A 17,797-nucleotide genomic window follows, 5' to 3' on the forward strand; every position below is an offset into this window, starting at 1 on the left:
ATCACAAGGTTGCAGAATCCAGTGATGAGGAAAACAGAGGCAATAAGAAGTAACTGTCTTCTATCATGGTGAAGCAGATGTCAAAAGAAGCTTGTAACCACTGCTAAGGTCCGGCACTCCTGCAAGCAGGCACTGACGTATCTAGTCACCATGAACACCAAAAATTAACTTGAAACTCTTCCCTTTTTTACTTTGAAACAAGTCGGTCAAAGACATGAACATTCAGGTAGGGTAACAAGCACATGTATGAGAACAGTTTTTAGGTGCTAGTCAGAGGAAAGCTGGTAACACTGGAGAAAAAAAATGCTCATGTTCTGAAGCTGCAAGATTTTTAAAGCAGCAATGAGCCAATGCATTTATAGAAGAGTAGAAAATTGTAAACTATAAAATTTGGTTGGGGTCAAGAGAAAAGGTTCAACTAAAAAACCATAAAAAAGACAGAGCTAAATTCATCTGGAATTCTGGAACACTGCTGATACAGTTAAGTGATTATAGTCACCATAATATTAAAATTTAAGATGTTCAATGCATGAATATTTGATTTTATTTCAATAGACAATTATTTATAACACTGACCCTCTATCAAAAAGAATATGCTTTTCTGATGGGGAAGTGACAAAAAAAAAAATCTACACAGAACAAGAGTAATAAAGCTTTCAAGTAAGGATTGCACTCCAATAGGAATTGAGTGATTCTCTGAGAGAGCACTCATGACATCTTAGACAACATCGCTCTTCTTTCCTCTTGGCCAAATGTTCAGGTCTCATAGTCTTTCTGAACACGGAATGGCAGTGGCCAGCATTGTCCATTACCTATGTTCCACTTGTTTACTAATTAAAAAGCTTTAGTTTTCAGTGTTGTAAATGCAATTTCTACTTTCAATATCAAAAGGTGAGTGAATGAGACAAGATTAGTTGAAGGAGGTACTTGATATTTTACTTCAGAGCGCTGAAGGAAAATGGGTATTCTCATTTGTACTCTGGAGCCCATCGTTTCCCACTCCCAATGCCCTCACAGACAGTAAATAAACTAGTTTAACTTGCAAATCTTTTTACAAGGATGTTCAAAACAATATTCTAGAGAAAACTTTATTAATGGTTGAAAACAAAATAAAATACACATAATGTTCCCTTCCCATCTCTAATGTGGAAAATAAAACACTTAACATAAATATTCAATTTAAAACTTTGCTCTATTGTAGAGCTTTTATTTTATTTATTTTATTTTGAGATGGAGTCTCGCTGTTGCTCAAGCTGGAGTGCAGTGGCGTGATCTTGGCTCACCGCAACCTCCGCCTCCCGCGTTCAAGCGATTCTCCCGTCTCAGCCTCCCAAGTACCTGGGAATACAGGCGTCCGCCACCATGCCGAGTTAATTTTTGTAGTTTTAATAGAGACGGGGTTTCACCATATTGGTCAGGTGGTCTGAACTCCTGACCTCAGGTGATCTACCTGCCTTGGCCTCCCAAAGGATTCTACAGGCATAAGCCACTACCCCTGGCAACTTTTTAAATTTTTTTTTTTATTGAAATAGGTGGCCCAAAACTTGTGAAACAGAACTCATGCTGAAGGACAACATTAAACATAATAATTAAAGAAACAGATATTGCTTATGTAAACCATATAAAGAATTAAAAATAAATCCCATTCTGACTTTCAATGGTGTTTCAACACTAAAAAAATATGATGACTTATTCTTTGGTATGAGAAGTCATTTTGATGGTACTTTTACCCTATTAAAAAAAATAGGATTACAAAATCTGGTTCAGGATGTTCAAAGATTATTGCTAAGGCAAATTTTGCAATTTGAGAAAACCTAACTGCAATGATCCATTTATTCAGTTATTTGTTAATACTCAAATTAGTAATTTTCACTCCGAATGGTAAATAAAATGTTAATAAAAAATAACAAGGCATATAAACTTTCCCTAATGAGACGCAGTAAATAAAAATGGTTGGTTACTTCAGAATATTTACTATAAACATGTCCACTTATGTTATTTTATTGCTATCTATATACTCTTTCCGTTTACTGTATTACTGCACTTGTCTCTAAAACTTCGAAAATCTGTTATCTAAAATCAGTTCTCTAATGCTAATTTTGCAGGAAAACTGTATTTCACATTATTAATCTCATTAGTATAACTTTCCTATAAATAAGCATGAAACATTTGGAGGATGCATATATAATGAGTGCTTGGTTACTATAGTAGCAAATGTCAAACTAATTGCTAAAAAAAAGTCTAAAGGTTTTGACACTTTGAAAAATCTAGTATATCATTTATCACTATTCACTAATACTGTGGCAAGAATAGTCACCACAAGTAAAAATTAAGATACTGTTGTAGAGATTGAGGTAATTTTATTATAAATTCCTGATATATTCCACCCCTGCCTGTTCTTAATCTAACTGTAATTTAGCACCACAAACCATTTATGAAAATTAATTTATTTTAAAAGGCATAAAAGTTATTAGTGTAAAAAGAAAAAACACCTATAACTACAAAAAAGGCCAAAGACACTAATGAAGTTACCTCAATAAAGATACTGTAATATGTAACTTGGCCAGCCAAGTTATAACACATTCCTCGCAACTGTATGTCTCAAGGTTCTGAGGATCTGAAAGGTTTTTTGATCCACCTAAAAGTGGCCACCAACCAAATTAATTTCTCTGAAAGACATCTTTAAGAAATTATTTCAGCCTAACCTCACTTCGTATGGACTCACTCAGATGGCTCATGTTTTATTAGGGACTCGAAGGTTTAAAAATATGTAGTCAATCCAGGGCGAAGTGTTATGTTGTTTGCCTATTTGTAAAATTAACACATACAGAAAATAAGATTCAAACTGATATTGAAAAAGACTAATATATTCATCTAATTTTTTAAAAAAACCTACCAATGGAACAAAATATATTTTATTTTAATTATACCAGCACAGTAAGGCCCAGAAAGACACAAAGAATGTTCAGCACCAGCAAGATAAAACAGATACTGGCCGTCAGTGCTAACTGCTAGCACACAAGCCCCTGCCGCATTTGTATGATCTGGAGCAGAGCCTCCTGAACATCTTCATCCATGTGACCCTTCGGAGAAAGAAGAAAGAGGAGCATTATTTTATGTAATCTTTGTTTACATAAGAATTCTAAAGACAAAGCTTTTACAAAGCATAACTAGTCATTGACTCATCAAATGCTAAATCCTCACCATTGTGATATCTAAAGGAAAAGGGGGTACAGCCCTATCATGAAAATAAAGTCAATTAATAAGGAGTGCACGGCTGGGTGTGGTGGCTCATGCCTGCAATCCCAGCACTGTGGGAGGCCGAGATGGGTGGATCATTTGAGGTCAGGAGTTTGAGACCAGCCTGGCCAACACGGCGAAATTCCGTCTCTAGTAAAAATACAAAAATAAGCCAGTTGTGGTGGCACACATCTGTAATCCCAGCTATTCGGGAGGCTGAGACAGGAGAATCGCTTGAACCTGGGAGGCGGAGGTTGCAGTGAACCGAGATCATGGCACTGCACTCCAGCCTGAGTGACAGGGTGAGATCCCATCTTAAAAAAAAAGACTAGTGCACACCAGTTGCTCTAACATCCATTATCATAAAACATATGGATAAATCTCCCTCTTTCTCTTTTTTAATAACAGCCTTGAATGATAGAGCAAAGTAAACTACAAGGAAATCTGTTGTTGCTGCTGAGGATTTTTTTTTTTTTTTTTTAATTAGAAAACTAACTGATGGCCGAACACGGTGGCTCACACCTGCAATCTCAGCACTTTGGGAGGCCAAGGTGCGAGGATCACTTGAGGCCAGGAGTTTAAGACCAGCCTAGACAATACAGTGAGACTCCATCTCAAAAACCTAAAAAAAAAAAAAAATTTAGCTGGGTGTGGTGGCATGCGCCTGTAGTCCCAGCTACTTGGGAGGTTGAAGGAGGATGATCACTTGAGCCCAGGAGTTGAGGCTGTATGAGTTATGACTGTGCCACTGCACTCCAGCCTGGATGACAGAGCAAGACTCTATCTCCTAAAAAAATTTAAAATTTAAGTAATTGATTTTAAAAACCCATATTTATGTTTTTACATAAATAGGTTCATATATATTATTTTATAACTTGCTTTTTTATGTAGTGTCATAAAAATCTTTCCCTTGAGCTACCCAATTATTTTAAGTTATTGTATAATATCCACTGCATGGATATATTACATTTCTTTACCCATTCCCCTAATGATGGACATTTAAGGTATTTCCAATCTTAATGGAAAGATTACTAGAGAAGAAATTGCTGGGTCAAAAAGCAGTCTCAATTTTTAATTCTGTTAAGTACTACAAAATTTCCCTCTATAGAGATTATAACAATCTGTACTACCATCAATGGAGTAAAAATGCCCATTTCCAATACACTCTGGCTAACACGATAGACTATAATATTGTGTAATATTTCCAGTTCCAGTATGTTCTTATTCATTTGCATCTCCCCCATTACTGATGAAACAAAGTTATCTTTTTTACATGCATGTTCACCATTTATATTTTTAAAACATACTTTAAACTTCAAATGATGGCATGAGTTGATTAAATGCAGCTCAATATGGTGGGCCTATTACAATACCGCATCCCCTCCCAACACACATGTACGTTTTTTTTCCTGGAGTACCTGAATAGGTTTCAGCACAACACTTCCTATTAATATGAAAAGTTTTGCTTTCAAAATCTGTTTCTATAACAGCAGGATGTTTACATTTCAAACATTAGCCATAGTTGACTGAACTGAATTTCTTAGTTAACTTTATGATGCCAGAAGGCAAGACTATTTCTGATGCCAATTGCTTTTGTTATGTTTCATTAGGACACAGCAGAAAATAATTTCAAATTCTGGAAGTGCATATTATACAAAGTGGAAAGGCTTGTTAGTTTGCTGTATTTTTCATTAAGAGCAAGCTCTTCCTCTCACGGCCAATACTAGTGAGTTTCTCAGCCTCTCTAACACAGATTTTCTACTATTTCCCCACTTGAACTTCCTATTCCCTGTCCCTCAATAATCTTCTCTAATAATTGCAATAAACTTTAAAATTCTAGTTTATCTCTGATTTGCTCAAAAGAGTAGCTAAGATACCTTGTTCTATCATATCATTCATTCTTTTTCATTGGTTTCCCCTCCATCTCCTATAGAAATGGCAGGTCTATTGATTTTAAGAACTTGATATCATAAAGTATCTTTCATTATTTTATCTAGTTCTCTGTTTAAAATTGATTTTTTTTTTTATCTTTCCCTTCTTTTTTTTTTTGCCTTGTTTTTACAGTGTGGCCTAACATACTTCAAATTCAAATAATTCCCATGATCTCTGTCATTCTAAAATTTGTTTCTTTTAGTACATTTTCTTCCTGAAAAAAATCTATGCTGAGAATTTTGGGGATGCTGCTCATGGTGTTTCTACAGGAAATTAAGTATAGTATCCTTTATATGTTAATCATTTCTTAGTATTTTTTTTAACAATAACTTTCTCAGTACACCCCTAAAAAAAGGAAATTCATAATATTATTCCTTAATTATTCCTTGGCTTCACTAAGCCAAGTTAAGGCCTGGTAAATAATTATCACCAATTCTCTCTTAACAAATCATTTTGTCTTTAATTACTACAGTCCTATACACATTACACCCTGCTTGTTACTTTTGTACTTTTCTAGTATTCAAAGCCATTCCCACTCTCCTCTTAGATGACAGCCACGTGTGGATGTCAAGGCACTGTCTCCAGCTAGCAACACCATTAACGTGTGCTACCATCACATGTTACCAAACTGTCTATAAACTGAGTGACAAGCAGATGGAGACAACACTAAATTTAAGATGTTGTGTTGCCATATAGCTTTGTAAATTTTTCTGGGAGATCCACAAACCGTGATTAAAAGAAACATAATTATTTTTAAATAAGCCTATGGGGTGCAGCTACTTTAAACATCAATTACTTTCACATAAATTTATTTGAAAATAAAAAAATTATTATCTCTAAAGCAATATTCTTTCCAAAGGAGAAGTAGTTCTTTACCTGTGCAGCACTAAGAAGGTGTGTTCGATAAATTGCAATTACTTCTTGATGCTGTCTGTCAGCATCCTAGAAATATGGAAAGATGGGCAGATGTGAATATCAGCATTGACATTTCCAAACTTTGGACAATGCTCAGGCTTCATGCTACAAAACTATTATTATTATTAAAGTGCTCCTGCTATTTCTAACAACAAACTACCTTGGACCTACCAGATGCAGAATTCCAAAACATAACAATAGAAACTTCTCTAATGAATGTGTGGCTAATGACAGTAATGCTACTTTCCCTAAGTAACATGAAATTATTGCTTTAGTTCACATCTAGTGCCATGACCTTCTGCAGACACTTATCACATGTTTGGATTATTGCAAATGCTTCCTATCCTGTCTTACTATCTCCACACCGTATTCCCTATCATGCCTCTGAGACTAAGGTACCTCTTTCCTCACATCACTTTTGGCTCAAAAACCTTGAGTGACACTTCTTTACATACATGAGAGAATCCAAATTCATCAGTTTGGTTCTCAATGACTTCCACAGTTTGGCTTCAAACATTGGCTCTCAAATACAGCAGTCCCCTCTTATTGGCAGTTTTGCGATCAGCGGTTTCACTTTCTCTATTTCAGTTGCCCATGGTATAGTACAATAAGATATTGTGAGATATAGAGACCACATTCACATAACTTTTATTACAGCATATTGTTATAATTGTTCTACTTTATTATGCTATTGTTATTAATCTCTTACTGTGCCCAATTTATAAATTAAACTTTATCACAGGTATTTATATATGGGGGGAAAACATAGCTTAGATAGGGTTCAGCAGGTCCTATCCATGGTTTCAGGCATCCACTGGGGGTCTTGGAACACAGCCTCAGTTGGTAAGAGGGGGACTACTCTACAGGCAGGCCTTTCAGTGCCCTCTGGCCATGCCACTTGTATTCTGTCTCCACGCTTTATAGCATATACAGGGTTCAGCAGGCCCTATCCATGATTTCAGGTATCCACTGGGGGTCTTGGAACATACCCTCAGTGGAGAAGAGGGGGACTACTCTACAGGCAGGCCTTTTACTGCCCACTGGCCATGTCACTTGTATTCCATCTCCATGCTTTTTTTACACTATTTTCTTTGGATGGAAGAGCCTCTACTTTCCTTTCACCCACCAAAATAGCATCTACTTTACAAGTTGAAGCCAGGTACTCCCTTCTTTAAAACTAGCTTCCACCACACCACTAAGCTTTCCTTCCTGGAAACTCCCCATCACTTAGAATCTGCATTCTCAATTCTATATTTGACATCTCTCATCTTGTCATTTTACGAATCTGTATTTTGCCTCCCTAACTACCCAGAATTCCTTGGGGACAGGAATGGCATACTTTCTTTATCCCTGCTTAGCACAGTGTCATGAAGATAATAAACAATAAACAAATATTTCTAATTACTAAAGGGACACTATACTCTTTGGATAAGATCCAAATTCACAATTTACCATCCTTAATCTATAGGCCTACAGTGTTAAAAAATAAACACTACAAAAAACCTTTCTTCTCTTAAAAAATAAACAATTCTACGAAATAGGGAAACATCAACAACAATTTACATGTGATTGGGCCATTTTACTTAGCATTTTGTGTGTATTAGTGCATAATTAAAAGCATAGTCCCAGATACTCAGGAAACTGAGGCAGCAGGATCACTTGAGCCCAGGAGATCAGCCTATAGCAAGACCCCATTGGAGACGAGCCTAAGCAACATAGCAAGACTCCATCTTTAAAAAAAAATGTAAACAAACAAGTAATCAGTTATTATTGTTTTGTGGATGAGAAAACCAAGAGTTAAAAGGAATGTTCCTTGCCACTTCCTTGTAAGTGGCAGGACTGAGACCAGACCTTCCAACTTTAGCTTCTAAATCCAGGCATTTATTCTTCTATGTAAGGTATAAAACCATAGGAATGCCTCTTTATTCACAAAGATAAAAGATTATTTTAAAACCTCCTTTAGTTTAGTGGACCAATATTTTAGAGAGTACACTGCAATGAGAAAGATGCTGGATTTGGAGTCAGCCAGTTCCACATTTATACCCCAGCTGAATGACCCCAGGCATCAAATATTTTATTCTTTGTTTCCTTAAGAATTAAATGGAGGGAATAAACCTGCTTTGTGAGATTGTGATGAAGATAAAGTTTATAGATAAAGTATGTAAAATGTTTAATATGGTGCCTGCTGTATAGTAGGCATGAAATAAGTATTATTACACCACCAGTATAGGTAACTTCTCGTATATAAAAACAATTACATTCTTGGATCCAAACACAGCTACAGATCACTTTAATTTCTAAATTAGCCTTACAAACCAACTACAGGGAACCAGCACATATTCACGCAAAGCCCCGTGTGCCTGGTTACTCACAGCCAGCTGTTGCTCCAGAGATTTCACTTGGTGCTGCAGAGTGTCAATCAGCTGGCTCTGCCTCTTGGTAGGGTTCCCACTTGTGTAGGTGAGTTGGGAAAGGCCATTGAGTGCTTGTTTTAGTCTTTCCACATCATTAAGCAGTTCAGTTATCTTAAAAAAAAAGTTGTGGGAGAAACATATTATTTACTTATTCATGTACAATGAACATCTTTGTACATAAATCATTCCTTTTTGGAGACACAAGCTTTATCTTTATACACCAGAAAATTGAGGTATGAGTATTGCCAAGATTGTTATCAACGGTGCATATAATATGTAATTTATAATTAAATCCCTCTCCAGAAATTCTTTACAAAAGCAATACCAGATTACAATAAATATTACATTTATCCTAAGATGTGAGTATAAACATAGTCTTCTTACTTTTAGATTATAAGTATCTATGAAGGCACATGAACTATCTTCCAGGTAACATATGGAACACAGGAAGGGAAGGGGGATTCCCAGCAACAAAGTGTGAAAAGTAAAAGGGTGTGGCCCATGTAAGTCTAACATATGTCCCTTTTTCCTTTCAAGAGTTGTATTATTTAAGACTACTTTGTTGTCGAGAAGAAAAAAAAAAAACAAGGAGGCTGTTTATAGGAATAGGAAGTGCCTAGAAACATAGCATTTTCCCCCCTGCTTTAAAGTCAGACAGAGTCGACTTGTATGAGCTTGATTAATTTCCTTTACTTTGCTGAGCCTTAGATGCCACATTGATGAAAGGTGGACAATCTTTCAGAGTTAAAAAAATCAGGTTGGGCACAGTGGCTCACACCTATAATCCTAACACTTTGGGACGCTAAGGCAGGAAGATTGTTTAAACTCAGGAATTCAAGACCAGCCTGGGCAATATAGCAAGACTCCATCTCCTCCCCTGCAACATTTTTTATTGAAAAATAATAATAGACAAAAAAACAAAGAAAATCAAATGCAATTATATGCACATGCTCAATAAATGGCAACAAGTAGATATTAATAATTAGCTCTTATAATTTATAAGTATATTTACTTATACTTAAGTATAATAATATATTTAAATTTATAAGTATATTTATATAGTAATATATATTACTATATATATTCATAGCTACCTTCTGAACAAGCTTAGAGCATTTAAATTCTCAATCACAGAGATGGTGTGCCAGAGGACAGTATGTACAAATACTTTCCAATGGGGAGGGCAGTCTGTGTCTGTGTTTACTCCGCTGTATCCCCAGCACATGATATGTAGAAGGCATTTAATCATTACATGTTGAATGGATAAAACTGCAGTCAGTCTTTATATGTCATCTCCATAGTAAAAACTTTATAAATACCAGTGTCAAAAATATTGTTGAGTACCTGTCTGTAAATTGTACCATGAGAATTAAAAATAAGATGGAAAGTTAAGTTATAAACCCTGCTCATAAAAACTGGGCAGATCAACTACGTAATTCTAACAAGGTAATATACATGTTTTAAAGGGATGGCAAAGCCACAAAAAAACATGTATCTTAGAGGAGGAACTGTTTACCATAGACTAGATTGGACAGTGAGGGCTTTAGGAAGGAGGATAACATGTTAATGAATGTATAGGATTCAACTCAGTAGAAAGGAGGGAAAGGACATTCTGGGTGAGGGAACTAGTCTGTAGAAAGACATGAGCAACAGAACATAAAATGAATTGGAGGGCTCAGTTTACTACTATGGGTGAGTGCCAAGATCAACTCTGGATGCTCCCCAGTGTTCTTGGTTTCTTGCAGCCCAGAATGAGAGCTTCCCCACCACCCTCTTCCCCACCTTTCACATGCCACAAACCCACTGGCTTTTGACTCTTCAACTGTGAGACAAGTGAGCCTTAAGTCTCCCCATCATTCCTCATTCTTGGCTAGAACAGCTAAACAAACAGAAGGAAAAATGCTTTTGATTTTTGTTTGCATTACTTCACTTTTTTTCAATTCGGAATTTTTGCACACAAGTTGCCAAACTGGAAAGGGTGTGTCTAATGGTCACTTTGTTACTACCTGTGTCTACTTTCCTGTGAGATTCTGTGGTAAAGAGTGCTGCTCTGGGTTTCCAACATATAGTCATGCAGACTACTTTGTACCTACCTTATTATCTTTTGCTTCTATTTGTTTAGCAGATTCTTGTATTCTTCTTTGCAACTCTGTGATTGTTGTTAAGGACTTATCACATCGTTCCTTCTGATCCTTGATTTCTTGCTCAATGCTGAAATGCAGTAATTCCTTCTCATCTTTTGCAGATATTTCCTTCTTCTTGGCATGTAAAACTTCCTCACATACTTCCTCATACTTTCTATTCAGATTGGCCAATTTTTCATTTAAGCTGGAAATCTGTGTCTCCAAATCACTTTTTGTTGCTTTATATTTAGACAAATCAACTACTTCTCTAGTCTCTAATTTTTTTAATGCTTGTTTAGTATTCTGAACCTCAGACTGAAGTTTGGAGACTTCTTCCATTTTGTTTTGGCTTTCTTCTTCCTTTTCTCTCAAGCTAGCTTTTATGATTCCAACTTCTTTCTCAAATGCTTCTTTAATCTGCAAATGCTCTGCCAGGGGTACAGAAGAGTTCTTTTGATTCTCCAACAACTGATGCAGTTTGGTCACTGTCTGCTGCTCTTTCTCGTAACACCTTTGCATATTCTTCAATTCTTCCTTTAGATTTTCAATTGTGCCATTAAGAGATTTTTTCAGAGCTTCAACCTGTTCCAATGGAACATGTTGTTTTTGCAAAAGATTTTGCACTGCAAGTATCTCAGAGGTCTGTTTGGTATTTTCTTCTACTAGCTTCTCTTTCACATTCTTTATTTCTGCATATTTCTGTGACAAGTCTTTTAACTGTTTGTTTAGCTCGTCTGTTTTTCTGCTTAATGCTCTTTCCATTTCATGAGACTTCTCAATGAGAACTGTCTTATCCCTCAAATCTTTCTGAAGGGTAAAAATCTCCTTCTTTAACCTATCATTCTCTTGCTTGTTTTTCTTGACTTCTTCTTCACTGACACTATACTTCTGTGTCTGCTCTGATAACTGGTCTTTTAGTTCTTTCTCTGTTGCTTTAAATTTTCTCTCGCACTCCTCAAAGCTGACAATTGGGGCGTATTTTACCTTAATGCATTCTTGTATTGTGTCGAGCTCCTTCTTCTGGGCTTTAATTTCGGCATGCAGTGTCACAATCTCTTCTTGGCCTTTTCTGTAGTTGGCCAGTATTTCAGCATTACTATCCTGCACCTTTCTCATGCTCTGACTTAGCGAGCTCATCTTTGCCTCGTGCTCTGCCAGGCTGATGTACTCAGCTTTTATTTGGTTCTGAGTGTTTTCCAGGTTTCTTTTTAGTATTTCATTCTTATCTTTTATTTTTACAAATTCCTGATTTATATCTTCAAACTTTTTCTTCACATCTAATAATTCTTTGTTAGTTTTAGCTAACGTGTTATTCAGTGTCATTTTAATCTCTTCATGGGTTTTAACCGGCACATACTCATTACTCATCATCTTCTTCAAGTTACTGTTTTCAGATGTGAGAGCGTGTATTTTCTCCTGGTCTTCACCACATTTTTTCTTAAGTTCAGACAATTGTTTCTTAAGTTCAACAATATTGGATTTCAGAGCTGTTACCTCTTTTTCATGTTTCTCAGGAGGTACAAACACAGTTTCTAGGCGGTTCACATCCTTACTTAAGCTGTCATTTTCCAGTAGCAATTTCTCCATTTCCAGCTTCTTTTCTGTGTATTTTTGTGTTACATCTAAAACCTTTCTATTAAGATCATCAATAATTGCATCATGTGACTTTTTCATGTCTTCACTTACTTTTAAAGGAACATAATGATTTTTCATTTCAATTGTTAAGTTATGTGCTTGCTCCTTGAGGAGCTTATTATCCAGATAAACTTTTTCAATTTCCTTTTGTAGTGTCTGATTTTTCAATGTTAACTCAGTGATCTTCTTCCCAAGTTCTCCTGATTTCTGTTCTAATCTGCTCTTAACCTGTTCATGTTCCTCTAGTTTGATGTGCTGAGCAAGCTTGGCCTTAACATTCTCAAGTTCTCTCTTTAACTGTCTAATTTCACTAAGGGATTTTTCATGTTCTCTTTCCATTTCTACTAATTTTTTTGCTTTCTCATTCACTTCATTTGATAATGAGCTCTTCATGTTTTCAAATTTTTCGGCTGGAATGGAAAGGGCCAACTTTGCTAACAATTCTTTTGCCTGGCCTTCCATCTCTTTGACCTTTCTTCCTTTCTTCTCTCGCTCCATTTCACACATACTAAGTTCCTTCTGTAATCGCTTATTTTCTTCTATCAGCTTGCCTTCATCCCTCTTAAACTCTTCCACTATCATCTCATTTTGTTTGATTTGGTTTCTTAATTTTCCCACTTCTGCTGAAGCACCTTCATATTTTGCTTTCATGTCTTTCAACTGATCCTTCAGTTCCTCGGTTAGTCTGTGATTCCCTGAGGCTGCTTCACTTGTTAAGTGTTCTTTAAGGGCAAGAAAATGGGTCTGCATTTGTTTAACTTTACCTTCTGACTCATACATCCTCTTCTGCACATCTTTTAATGCATCTTCTAATTGCTTTATCTGTTCATCTGAATCCTCCTTGACCCTTTCACATTCTAATGCTAAAGCTTTGCATTCTGCCACTTTGTGTGCCAGTTCATTTTGGAGCTTCAGTCGGTCTTGTTTTGCTGACTCGCAGAAAGTTCGCATTGCTTCTAACTCTTTCTTTAAAATTTCATTTTCGGAGTATGACGTTTGACTGGGTAAAGATAGCTCCAGAGGTCTTAACATAGATCTGCTTTGCATATGGGCTGGTATACCTGGGGAAGTACACTGAAAAGAAAAAAACAAAAAGACATCAATCACAAAAGTCTAAATGAGACATTTACTATACTTATTTGCCAAACTTAGAGAAAGTTTGCACATCATCAGGAGTCAAAGTGTTATCAGACTAGGTAGTAAGATGGAAAAAAAACACAATGCTGATTTTTGTAGTAAGAAAACAGTTCTGGATATGATTTCCTTAATACATTCACAACATTTTCAGACCTCTGTTCACGTAAGTCTATTTCTGGCAGAACAAGGGAAAACGGTCATGGCTACTGGGTGCTATTTTGTCTTTCCCCTTTCATAACACCTACCCACACATGCATATCACCAACTTTATCAAAACGTATTTATTATTTATATGTTTTATGGCACATAATGTGCTTAGAACTTCAAATTCTGAAGCAAACCATCATAACCTTGAATAAAAACAAGTATTGTCATTTTAAATGTGCAGATAATTTCATAGAATTATAGATTTAACTTCTAATAAGATTTTTGACTTCTGTGTACTTTCACTGTTAAAACAACAGAATATTCTCTAAATTATAAAAATACCACCAAAATAAACCCAGCTAGTTATCAGAGTTGTCAAGAGAATGATTGGTCACGGCCAGCACCAGGGAAAGAGTCTCCCAATAGATAGAAAACACCTGGAGCTGGTGACAGCCGCTTCCGGATAAGATCTCCAGAGCTGGGTGAGCAGGCTCAAGCATGCACACTAAGAGGCAAAATGGTGGATGTATGACCTTCTTCCAGGGGCATTTGACTGGTAAAGGAAAACAGCCCCTAGAGAGCATGTGCACAACCTTAGTAAAGGCACTACATATGTGGACCCTCCTAAGTGCTGACAGGCCACTACGCATGCAGACAGCCTGCCCCCAAAAGAAGAATCAAGGGAGGAGAAATGCAAACCCAAAACCAAGCCAGAGTATAAAAATCCCAAGCCAAGGGCTGAACAAGAGCACTGGGATCTCTCAAGCCACCCACTTGGCCTTCTTCCAAGTGTACTTTGCTTCCTTTTGTTCCTGCTCTAACACTTTTTAATAAACTCGCTCCTGCCCTAAAAATTCCTAAAAATTCCCTTGGTCTCTCCCTCTGCCTTAAACCTACTTCTGCCCCTCAGCCAAATCCTTTCCACTGAGGAGGCAAGGATAGAGCTTGCTGCAGATCCCTACAGATTTACTGTTAGTTAAATCTGAACTGCCTTTCCCCTAGATCAAGAGGAAAAAAAAAAATTAACTTTGAATTATTCATATCTGTCCTCCCCTTTATATGGGCAAATATGAAGAGTTAACTGACCACTGTTAATGAACAGAAACTTAGCATCAAATGCAATGAAACTGCAATTCAAATCTCTTATTATAACCACTATCATCAAAAACACTCTAGAGGGCACCAGAAACAGCAATATCTGTTTTTATTAAACTCAAGAAAGCAGGACCAACCTGTCTTTGATAATGAAAACCTCACTCTATTACAATGCTACTTTCTCCTCTTTATAAAGGCACAGAAATTTTCTTTAAATGTTTTTTAAAATTAAAAAAAAAAACAGTTATTACCTGTGAGTCTGCCATATACATCTGACCTTGTTTAAGAAGCATATCTTCTTTTCCTAAATAAATCCATATAAATGACATTTTAACTTAAATATCCATATTAAAGTAGGCTAAACATTAATTTGATGTTATTTCCTTTATTATTCAAATAAAAGAGAAGCAAGAGGTACAACATAAAAGTATCCTCATTCTAAAATACCCCCTTTTTTCCCTTATTATTTCTATAAACAGAAGTACCTACAATCTACTGAACAATAGATACTAGGTTGGTTTTTATTTTTTTCTTATTTTTTTTCTACGCTCTCTTTCAGCAGAATCACTAAGATTTCAGAAACATCGAAGACTGTCAAACTAGGCTACATGATAATAAAACATATCTCATAATCAAAACAAAAATGATATTCTTTCAAATTTATAGCATAAATATTACTGTTGTACGAGAGGATAGTTTAATAGTCACTAGGAAACAAACAAAAACAGATTTTCTACAGAAATTGTTTATTGCAGAATAAAAAAGATTAATTATGTAGAGTCTAAAAATAATTCATAAATGTTTATTGAACATGTAATTTTAAAATGCCTACTTGCATTGAGACTGATTTCTCCAAATTAGAAAACTGTGTTTATGTTCTTCCCATAAAAAAATGAAGCCTAAATATCACAAGACGAATGTCTATGTCTACTAATCAACAAGGCAAATTTGGTAATTCATACAATATACAATTTTAAAATACAGGTAGCTAAGGAGAATCAGAGCCTCAGCAATTATCAGAATATGTTAGAAGTTACAATAGTCATCTTAACGTCTTCCTAGTTACATGTGTTGATGAAGTTTAGCAGCAGGAATATCTTGTACAGTTATTTCTGTATAGTTAAACAAGTAAGAATAAACATTCTTCTTTGCTTGAACTAGGTGAACTGTAATGATAATCCATACTTTTATACTTACGGTTACTGAAATGACTTCCTGATCCTAAATGATCACTCTGAAATCAGAAGCATAAAACATTTTAGGGTGAATGCTGCCTCATTTTGTTAAATTCTGTATCTGTTTTAGCTCTAAATGATGCAGTCATTAAAACTACATTTTTGACATTCCTGTTTCTCCAGAGCATTATTCTACTCAAACCCACAAAAAGAAACACTAGCAACACTTAGAGAGATCAGGTGGGAATAAAGTACTTCACTAAGCATTTTAATAAAAGCAGTCAAGTGTTTTAAAGAAAAACTTCATTACTCAAAAGAAAAAAAAAAAGTAAGCCCTAAATGAACTGAAAACAACTTTCAAAAACTACTGTTTGCTACTGCTTTACCTCAAAAGGAAGGAAGTGGCCACATTCATGTCAATAACTCATTTTACTTTACCATTGTAGGAAGCAGAAACCCTACCTCATTGACTATGAAATATCGACATAACCTCTTCTTCCAGAGTTTATAAAATACCAAGTACTTGGAAAGTAAAACGAGACAGAGAGCAGGAAATGAAACTGAGGCAGAGACCTACACATAGTAATAAATCCATCAATCCATTAGTTAGGAAATAATAGAGAAACTCCAGATACAGTGAATCAAAATATACTGGGTTGCTCCTTTTCCCAAGTAAGCCCAATACAAAGAATCTAATATATAAATTAAAATGTTACACTTCAAGAGTAAGAATAGGCCAGGTGCAGTGGCTTACACCTGTAATCCCAGCACTTTGGAAGACTGAGACAGGTAGATCACTTGAGCCCAGGAGTTTGAGACCAGCCTAGGCAACGTGGCAAGACCCCATCTCTACAAAAAAATACAAAAACGAGCCAGGCGCGGTGGTTCATTCCTGTAATCCCAGCACTTCGGGAGGCTGAGGCGAGTGGATTGCCTGAGGTCAGGAGCTCAAGACCAGCCTGGCCAACATAGTGAAACCCTGTCTCTAATAAAAATACAAAAAATTAGCTGGACATGGTGGTGGGCACCTGTAATCCCAGCTACTAGGGAGGCTGAGCCAGGAGAACTGCTTGAATCTGGGAGGCGGAGGCTGCAGTTAGCCGAGATAGTGCCATTGCACTCCAGCCTGGGCAACAAGAGTGAAACTTCAATCAATCAATCAATCAATAACACACACAGAAACATTAGCTGGGCAGGGTAACCCAAGTTACTCAGGAGGCTGAGGTGGAAGCACCACCTGAGCCCGGGGAGGTCAAGGCTACAGTGAGTGGTAATCACACCACTGTACTCCAGCCTGGGTAAGAGAGTGAGACCCTGTCTCAAACACAAAACAAAACAAAAACCCCAGAGTGAAATGAAGAGTAAGGACAGGCAGATGCAGTTCATATTTGTGTATTTAGGTGTATCAGTCCTAATAGCTACATACCAAACTCTGAAGTAGTCGACCATGATAAAACAGTCCACAATTCCATGACTAAATTAATGCCACCTCCTTTAATCATTAGTGCCCCCACGGTATGAAAAAATACCTATAGGCTCTTTGTTCTATGGAATATTTAATACTAAAGTTTACAATAACTCCTAAATGGCCTCATACATGCATAAGGGGGTGCTATGCACATAAGGAGTTCAAAAAACTTAATTTGGTCTTATTACCTTTATTACTCAAATGAAAACAAACATAAAAGTTGTAACATAAAATCAGCCTCATTCTAAACTATCCATTTTCTCCATATTTTTATACATACAAGAGAAATAGCTACATGTTAAGTTATTATACATAACTCATACCAGTAATTCTTTTAACAGTTAAGGCTTTTTAAGCATGTGAGATAATACAGCAGTAGATATTCAATGTTTGTAGTAAGTGATGAATTCTTAGTAGTTTGTTGTTGTTTTGTTTGTTTGTTTTGAGACAGGGTCTCACTTTGTCGCCCAAGCTGGAGTGCAGAGGCACAATCTCAGCTCACTGCAGCCTCCACCT

General features: G+C 36.3%; 1 protein-coding gene across 3 annotated transcripts in view; it reads right to left on the reverse strand.

The window, feature by feature from the left end:
• Positions 1–521: 521 nt before the first annotated feature.
• The window catches only part of UACA (uveal autoantigen with coiled-coil domains and ankyrin repeats), a 101,496-nt gene continuing 84,220 nt past the window's right edge, over positions 522–17,797 (reverse strand). For 2 of the 3 annotated variants that reach the window (XM_011969110.1, XM_011969117.1), the window contains exons 14-19: positions 15,836–15,872; positions 14,890–14,942; positions 10,595–13,333; positions 8,460–8,612; positions 6,049–6,114; positions 522–3,083 (exon numbers count right to left, since the gene is read on the reverse strand). In XM_011969110.1, the coding sequence (XP_011824500.1) occupies positions 3,012–3,083; positions 6,049–6,114; positions 8,460–8,612; positions 10,595–13,333; positions 14,890–14,942; positions 15,836–15,872 (3,120 nt within the window). In that variant the 3' untranslated portion in view covers positions 522–3,011. The remainder of the gene's footprint in view (positions 3,084–6,048; positions 6,115–8,459; positions 8,613–10,594; positions 13,334–14,889; positions 14,943–15,835; positions 15,873–17,797) is intronic. The other variant, XM_011969124.1, reaches the window with a different exon arrangement.

Source organism: Mandrillus leucophaeus, unplaced genomic scaffold (genome assembly GCF_000951045.1).
Source record: "Mandrillus leucophaeus isolate KB7577 unplaced genomic scaffold, Mleu.le_1.0 Scaffold12, whole genome shotgun sequence".
Lineage (NCBI taxonomy): Eukaryota > Metazoa > Chordata > Mammalia > Primates > Cercopithecidae > Mandrillus > Mandrillus leucophaeus.